Genomic DNA, 9,251 nt, shown 5'->3' with positions numbered 1-9,251 from the left:
AGTGTTCAATTATCTAAAAAAGACAGGAAATATGGAAAGAATATATATTGTAGTAGTGGGAAGTGTTTTTTAAAAAAAATATAATGTCCTTCTCTCTACCACTCCACACTTCAGATCAGTAGGTGGCGGTAATGCACCTTTAAGTTGATTTGCCAAAACCGCCCATAAACACCAGAAGAAGAAGAAGAAGAAGAAGAAGTGTTATACGTAATCATACTCTTAAAAGTTATAACCACAAATGCGTAAGTATTATAATGTCTTATAAATGTTATGGTTATTTATGAGATGATACAACATATTATTAAGCTTTTTTTATAATGCTTTATGCATTAATTATAATGCCTTAAGAAAACCCTTATAATGTATTATAAGTACAGGCTTCATAGAAAGTGTTATCGGATTGACAAACAATTGAGGAAAGAAGAGAGAACATTCAGTTGGTGGGTTTTGCTCTTATATACTTAAATTTGGAGTTTGGAGTTAGATGTCAGTAACATGATTATTCTGTTTGGTTCTCTCTCTCTCTACAACCCCAACAGTGCATAAGTGTTAAATCAGAAATATATATTACAGAGTTAAACATGTTAAAGCATGTTTAACATGTTTACCCCCCCCCCTCGCTCTTTTTTATCTCTCTCAAGAGTTGAAGCCTACCAACTGATGGAAAAGTTTTTTTTTATGATGTTGTATTATGTGTTATTGCAAAAATGAGTATATACAGTATATAAATATGCATTCTTGAATCATTCTTGTGTCTTGCCTTTCTACAAACTTTTAAATATCTGTCTATAATTTAGTGACTGCAAATGCTGATTTCATTTGATTCCATCTTTATTATACCTGATAATGAGCTAGTTAAACTTAAGGGGGCTAATCAATTTACAGTATATTTCAAGAAACTAAGACTTAAGGTACTCCACTTTTCAGTTGTTGTTTAAAGACTGAAATACATTTTTCATTTATATTTTAAGTGTAAATTCATTTAAATTTAAAATTGTTAACTCAAAGCAGGTATTACACACTTTGTAATTAACATCTGATGCATTTATAAATCAAAAATCACAATTGAAATAAAAAACATGTTCCTGAGATTCAATATCTTTAACAACTATGTGCAAACATTACTACAAACTAAACCACCAGGGTCCCAGAAATGCCGTCCTGAAACTGCAGCCTCCGCTATATTATCCAATTCGGTGGGTGGCGACGGCGAGGCGGCTGTGTCGGATTGTGCAGTCCAGCGCAGTTGCTCTCCACCGACTGCGCTGATCAAAAGCATGATGGGAAATGACTGACTGACAACACAGCTTAATGCTCATTGGTTCAGACAACTGTGATCCTGCGTTCTCTTCTAAAATATTTTATTTTTATCTGATTTCATATGATTATGTATTTAAATTATGCATGAATGTTCCCAAACACTATGACAGTGCGATCTCTGAGATAATGTGATTGTTGTCATATTTCTATAAAAATCTAAAATACATGTTTGTATTAAAGTAAAAATGGATGATAAATACACCTTTCGTATGGAATTAAATAGCAAGCACTTTAAGTGTCTTGTTCATCATATTAATTTTCATATAAAAGCAACAGAACTGAAATTATATCATGTTTATTAGCAACACAGCATGTAAGTGAGAATAACGCGATATCTGTCTTTGATCTCGTTGGTATCTGTTCCCTTCGAGAGGGCAGAACTGTCCGTCTTGACTGCGCTTATTTCACTCCTCCCCTCACTGCAGCCGCCTACTCTCGCCTTCATTTCAGGCAAGGCAAGGTGCATCTCAAACAAGCCTAATCTGAAATGTGGGAATCCAGAAACAGTAAAGCACATTCTTCTAGAATGTGATGCGTATGAAAGAAAAAGAAATCAACTTAATCATAAATTAGGTTTGATGGGATATGATAAAGTATCACTAAAGATATTACTAGGGAATAGACGAATGCAATCAAGAATTAAAGAAGAAGTGTTCAATTATCTAAAAAAGACAGGAAATATGGAAAGAATATATATTGTAGTAGTGGGAAGTGTTTTTTAAAAAAAATATAATGTCCTTCTCTCTACCACTCCACACTTCAGATCAGTAGGTGGCGGTAATGCACCTTTAAGTTGATTTGCCAAAACCGCCCATAAACATCAGAAGAAGAAGAAGAAGAAGAAGAAGAAGAAGAAGAAGCCTAATCTGACTTGACTCCAATGGACCGAGAAGGAGAAAGAGGAAATTATCAAAAAAAACATTTGTCAAAATCCATAGTTCGGATAATGTTAACGAAGAAGGGAGGAAAGGACGAGAGGGAACAGTTTTAAGATATAGAGAATTAATTATGGAAGATGAAGAGGTAGATGATATACTTAATTTGCCATTAACAATAGGAGAATTAAATAGTGCATTAAGAAGTACTAGGTTATCAGCGCCGGGTAAAGATCAGATATGTTATATAATGTTAAAAATTTTAAGTGAATCATCAAAAAGTATTCTTTTAGAGTTATATAATAAGGTATGGGAAAAGGGACAATTACCTAGGTGCTGGAAAGAAGCTGTAGTAGTTCCAATACGTAAAGCTGGGAAAGAAGGTAATAGTCCATGTGATTACAGGCCAATTTCTCTAACTTCGCACTTATGTAAGGTAATGGAAAAAATTATAAATCAGAGACTAACATATTTTATGGAAACTAAAAGGAATATTTGTAATTATCAAAGTGGATTTAGAAAAGGTAGATGTACTATGGACCCTACAGTATGTTTGGAACATGAAATACGAAGAGCTCAGGCTAATAGAGAAAGTGTAGTGGCAGTATTTTTTGACATCGAGAAAGCGTATGATATGATGTGGAAAGGAGGGTTAATAATTAAATTGAGAAAAGCAGGAGTTAAAGGAAAAATGATAAGATGGATTAAAGGTTTTCTATTTGGAAGATCTATTCGAGTAAAGATTGGGAAAGAATTTTCAGGGTAATCTCAAGGCTTAGATTTGGCCATACTGCTCTTAATAGCAGTTTGAAGAGAATGGGGAGACATGAAACTGGAAAATGTGAATATTGTAATATGGAGGGAAATGTAGAGCATGTTATAATGAAGTGTCCAATATACGGAAAGGAAAGAAAGATACTGATTGATGTCCTCAAGGAAAATAAAGAAAAACTTGAACATTTGGGGGAATAAATCAGGGGATAAAAACTTTCAATTTTTAATGCGTTATTTAAAGGACACTGGATTATATAATAGAATTTAGTGAAGAGTACGATCCTGATCCACACTCCTAATCAGTAGGTCGCGGTAATGCACCTAAAAGTTGTATGCCATCCGCCACTAAACACCAAGAAGAAGAAGAAGAATGGACCAGATTTTTGCAGCAATCGCGGATCGTGGAGCCGCTCAAAAGTTCCCGGAAGTTAGCGCTCATACTATCAGCGCCGTAGAGATGCAGCAGACGAGACCGCTGTGAGGAACTTTTAAAAGGTAAGACATTTATAGAACAAGATAGTATATTATCAGCACAGCTAATCAAATTACCCTGTGCATTAAAACAGATTATTATTAGATTATTCCTCACTTAATTAGTAGATTTACGGGATGTTATTCATTCTCTTCATGCAGTTTCATCCATCGTTGTGTAATTAAGGCTTTTAAAAGTGATTTTGCTGGTGGGGAGTTATTTAATAGACTGGGATATATTGCAAAGGATGCAGATGGACCTAAGTTAAGTGAGAATGAAAAGTTTGAAATAGGTGAGCAGTTTTCATTTCAGAATCAGTATTCAGAAAGGTATTATATACCACTATATTATATTCACAGTAAATCTATATATTATTACTGTATTTTATACTTAAACGTCTTAGCTACTAAAGAAGTACTGTGTTGAAGGAACAGACTGAGCAGTGATGCCACAGGACTGCAATGTGATGGAGCATCACTTAATCATTTCTCTTGTTTTTTTCCTTTGCTATCTTGCTTTCAGAACAAGAACCACCTGAAAACTCCCTGTAAAGAGACATCAACCTCACAATGAGTCTCTTCATAAAAATGTTTTAAGTTGTTTTAAATTGGAATATACTACAAATATATTTTTATATATTAATAACTGAGGGGTGCACAAGAATCAAAAACATTAAACAAGATTAGTTTTCACTTAATAAAATATCTTCATTTATTTGGAATTAATTTTCTAAGACAACAAACTTAACATTTACCATGAGATTAGTAAAACGACAATGAACAGGTATATTTGTGATTGAACTTAACCAACAAGCAAGTTGTAAGAACACATACATACATATATAATTAGATTTATATAGAGAGGCTGAAGTTACCTTGGCAGAAGACCACGATGTCGTTTATATAGCAAACACGGACTTTTACCATGGTAACTTCAGCCTAAAATATGTTAACAAGGCAGGTAAGGATAGCTGACCACATTAATCCTCAAATATTAGAGGATTTTATCCTTTAAAAACAACAGTAATATAACTACATATATATATACTACGTGTACATTATTTTATAAATAATGTAAATACGTAATTTTCTTGTTTACTAATTACCAAAAATCACAGTTCTGTCTCTCCAACTCAATGTATTTCAATTGCCCGCTATGAACTTCCTGGAACTATTTGAGGTCTACGTGAATCACGTGACGATCGAGCGTTTTGGACTTCCGTTGACGCAACTCTCTCTTTCTATGGCTCTGGGTCTAGCCTACCACAAATCTCAAAAGACAGGTGGCGGTAGTGCACCAGGAAGCTAGATGCCAACGGCCGTAGAAGAATATTTGAACGCACTCATTGAACTGCATAAAAGTTATTACGGAATTCATTGCGTGAAAACAATACCGCTCATCTCATGCGATAATATATGGTGTTGCTCTCTTTTCATTTATACCTGCCAACTGCTAGCGATTTAACCCTTTATGAAAATGTTCCTTAACTGCATTAGAAGGCGTCTCCAGTTTTTCGACGAAAAGCTGCCTCGGTATCAGCGGAATATATCTAGGTACAATACTCGTGATGACAGCTGTGACAAAACCAGCCTTCTAAAGCAACTTTGCGCTGACCGTTATTACATTTCTCCTGAAGCTTTCCACACTAGAACCTGTACATATGGGCCTTTAGGAACAGAACTGAAGAAAAACATGATTGAACAGTGGACTTCAGCAGTACGTTCAAGAGCATATGTGTTTGGGATCACTACTTCAGTGCAAAGTAGAATGTGTGAGGAATCCGTCAGGATTGTTAATGTAGGGGCTCTTCAAGAAATCATCAACCAAGACAGTTTAAGTAAAAAAGAAGCATCTCAAATGATTCAAACACTTATGAAAGACAGTGTGTCTGTTCGGACGAGTCTCCTGCAGGGTGAGTGCAGACCATTCGCCGCTATTCATTTGTTTATAGTTACAGTACGCATACCATGTGCATGCGACGGCTCTGAACATCTGGGAATTTTATTTAATTTTATTTAATTATTTTTGTCCCTCAAGGTGCTTTGCAGCAGTATATTCAGGCTTTGGAGCTTGTGAATAGGACATTGCCCTTTGGATTGGCAGAGACAGGTCTGTGCCATCATTCTGATAGTCAGCTTAGACATTCATCTGGTTGGTGAGTCTTTTGTTTTATCAGCTGTGTTATATAAATGAGTGACTTTTTTTACTGGACCCAATCTAATGTCCTAGATGAAATAATGTAAATGAGTAATTACCTAATTGTTTTACCTCTCATTTGACTGGAAATGTACATTTTCATTAATCTCCATTAGCTCATTTGAGGTAACTGAGTCATCTTTAGTCTGGTTCTGTTCCCCTCGGACTTCTTCACAGTGGATGGACTACTGGGCTCATCAAAGACTGCAGTGGTGGAGGAAGGTATGGCAGCACGAACAAGGGTGAAACGGGCACTGACAACTAGAGTGCCATGACACTAACCCAGTTGCGGTATTAACATTAAGTGACATGGCATCTGACGCACGGAAGCCATTGGCACATGCTACTATGCTCAGCGGCACATTCAGTGACACTTCCGGGTTTTCACAGACATGTGTCAGTGGAGTGTGGCATGTGCCACAGACATTGTCACGGAACATCACCAGATGTTGAGGCAGTGATGCTGCAGTCAGCCGGAGTATAACGCTGGTTTCTGTTCGGTTGCATTCCGGTTTCTGTCAAGCATATTAAATACATCGCGGAGTTAATTTGTATAACAACTTAAAAAAAAAAAGTCACATAGTTGTAAAATTGTTTCATTTCTTATTGCATAATTCATAAAATTATTTTTGAAATATTAAAGCCATAGATTGCGCTGGCCAATGTTTTATTGATGATGCTGTATGCATGCATGCATGCAGGTAGGTGTCAGTACCTAAATCAATAGCACTGGTATTACACAACATTCAGTGGCACATGCCACTCAAATAGCCTACAACATGTTTGGAAAAAAAATACTGACTTGTAAATACGTGTACTGCCGCAACATATGGTGGCATGTTCCTCGACAATGTCAGTGACACTGACACAATTCATTGGCACATCTCACAAGTGTCAATGGCACATGCCACTCTCCACTGACAAATGTCCGTGAAAACAGGAAGTGTCACTGGATGTGCCACTGAGCATACTGGCATGTGCCAATGGCTTCCATACGTCAGATGTCATGTCACTTAATGTTAATACTGCCTCTCCACTAACCTAACAAAATAAAATGCACTTTATGCAACACATTAACTGTTTTTATTATTTATAATAAACAAAAAAATATGATTTAATATTAATAAACAAATAAATTAATATTAAATAAAATAATATAATAATAATAAGCCTGATAACGTTATAGATCTGCTGTAAGAACTGAACATGTATGCAGCAAAATATAACAAATTTTAGAACTAACAAACTGTGACAGCTATAATGTAATAACCGTCTGTTTCAAGTTAAGATATAAATTTGAACAAAATATAGATAACCATCATAATAAACAAATTAATCTTGAGGATAGCAAATTGACTAAAAGCATGCCAAGGTCCAAGCCCAACATAACCAGCTGCCCACTAAATTCATCCTGTGTAGGGTTCTTTGTAGATTTTGATATTGCAATGCAAACTGGTTGTAGACTTTATGGCCAACAAAAAAAGTGATAGTCTTTAGATAGTCTTTTTTTTTTTAGTCACTTGTCCTCCGCTCATTCGACTCACATTTAATTAACTTTATTATTTTTCAGATATTTTACTGCCTTTAAAGAAAGACAAGTGTGCCTTTTCAGAAACAGGTGCTACCTTTTTACTTTTACTCAAGTAGTTTGGTACTTTTACTTGAGTATATTTTTTTAAGGAATCTTTCCAACCTTGAGAAGATGAATCAGCAATAGGCTGCACTACATTGGATTTGGATAAAGGTATAGTTGACCCAAAAATACTTAAAGGTGGGGTAAGCGATTTCTGGTAGCCAATGTTGACATTTGAAATCACCAAAACAAACAAGCCTCTACCCCAAAACGGTATCGTCCCTATGTTGATAGCTCTGCCCCACACATATGTTCGCAACCCAGGCAACGATTAGTTCTGTGAAACAAAGCAAAACCAATGTTACAACGTATCTACACCAGACGCGAGTGGCGTGGCGCGAATGATTTTAGCAAATGGCTGCAATATAACAAAGAGTGAAAAATTTAAGGGGGTCTGAATACTTTCCGTACCCACTGTACATATCTATGGTCTACACTGGATGTGGCACGACACGACAAATCCCTGACCGAAAACTGCTGCTGCTTTCTATTTATGAGGTATTGACATAAATTTCAAATGATTTTCAACGGTCGCTTTGTCGCGTCCAGTGTACTAGACATACTTTAGCTGTTGCAGCGCAGACACAGTGTTACTCACCTATCGAGAAGAAACAAAGCAACCTCAGCGTCCGATCGCAGGCCTTCCGCTCCTTGAGTTCTCTCCAGCGCTGGAAATCTGATCCAATATTTACACAGGTCCTATTTCTTGCCTTATTACCTTAAGCCTTCTTTTGTTCCACAGACGTTTTCCTCTTTTGTTTTTTATCCGCCATCTCTATCTTTCTGTCGCTCGGCTTGCCTAATGTCCATCCTGTGCACTGAACGCTCTCTCCTCCACATCATGAGTAGACACGCCCCTTACAGCTGATTGGCTACAAGTTTGTTTTGCTACTCGGGCTGAATCCCACTTTTAATAAATTTTTAAGGCACTCTCCAAAAAATGCTTTAGCGAAAACCATACATGTAAATTTTAGTTTAGTGAGGCAAGAAAGATGTGTCTAGGGAGGGCAAAGTTTATAAAAAATATTGCTGAGGTATGAAATAATGTCTAGAAAGGAAAATATCATTGTTAATTTGATCAAACTGCAAGAGGGGACCTCTCCCTGGCCTGCTAAACAGTACCTGTCAAAATTCAGAACAGTCAAAGTACCAAAGCACATTGATGACTACTCATGATTTTCTTATGTATGTAGTAAAATGAGTACATGTAAGCTTAGTATGGAGTCAGAATAATATAAATTAATTAATGCACAAAATATAATGCAAACATGCCAGCCATATTCACATGCACAAACTTGTCGACATGCATAAAATAAAACAATACATTGACAATGTTTCACAAATGCAAAACACTTCACAGATATACAAGTGTGCACACAGTTTTGAATGTTTTAAGTCTATGAATAGATTGAGTTCGCAATTGCAAATCGTCATCAGCAGCAGTGTGCTACTTTAAAAGCAAATAGAACCCATTGCATCAAATAATACTTTCTACCCTGGATTTGTTGCGCCATGTCATATTTTGTAGTGCTAACAGTAGTACTGCTGATGTACTCCATGCATTTGTGCTACAGAACATTCTTTTTGACATATCTTGTGTAGAAAGCTTCAAGCCATTGCGTCCTGTCACATGTGCCTGGACCAGTACCGCTGCAGAGTACGCAGTTTGCGTAGGGCACCAACTCCCAGGGGGGGCAGCATACCAGTTGCTTCAAAAAAGACTTTCATTCTATATTAAAATTAAAATTTACATATACATATACATAAATACAAATCTAAAGATGAACACACATATATATATATATATATATATATATATGTATGTATATGTGTATATATTTGTGTGTATATGTGTATGCGTATATATGTGTATATATACAGTGGGTACGGAAAGTATTCAGACCCCCTTAAATTTTTCACTCTTTGTTATATTTCAGCCATTTGCTAAAATCATTTAAGTTAATTTTTTTTCCTCATTAAT

At 36.0% G+C, this 9,251-nt stretch overlaps 1 protein-coding gene across 2 annotated transcripts in view; it reads left to right on the top strand.

The window, feature by feature from the left end:
• Nucleotides 1-4,544: 4,544 nt before the first annotated feature.
• Nucleotides 4,545-9,251, top strand: part of polg2 (polymerase (DNA directed), gamma 2, accessory subunit) — a 31,209-nt gene continuing 26,502 nt past the window's right edge. For both annotated transcript variants that reach the window (XM_016245752.1, XM_016245753.1), the window contains exons 1-3: nt 4,545-5,353; nt 5,479-5,596; nt 5,754-5,859. In XM_016245752.1, the coding sequence (XP_016101238.1) occupies nt 4,912-5,353; nt 5,479-5,596; nt 5,754-5,859 (666 nt within the window). In that variant the 5' untranslated portion in view covers nt 4,545-4,911. The remainder of the gene's footprint in view (nt 5,354-5,478; nt 5,597-5,753; nt 5,860-9,251) is intronic.

This window comes from Sinocyclocheilus grahami, unplaced genomic scaffold (genome assembly GCF_001515645.1).
Source record: "Sinocyclocheilus grahami isolate Dianchi unplaced genomic scaffold, SAMN03320097.WGS_v1.1 scaffold767.1, whole genome shotgun sequence".
Taxonomy (NCBI): domain Eukaryota; kingdom Metazoa; phylum Chordata; class Actinopteri; order Cypriniformes; family Cyprinidae; genus Sinocyclocheilus; species Sinocyclocheilus grahami.
Note: the sequence above shows the minus strand (reverse complement) of the source record. Positions and strands in the feature narration are given on the sequence as shown.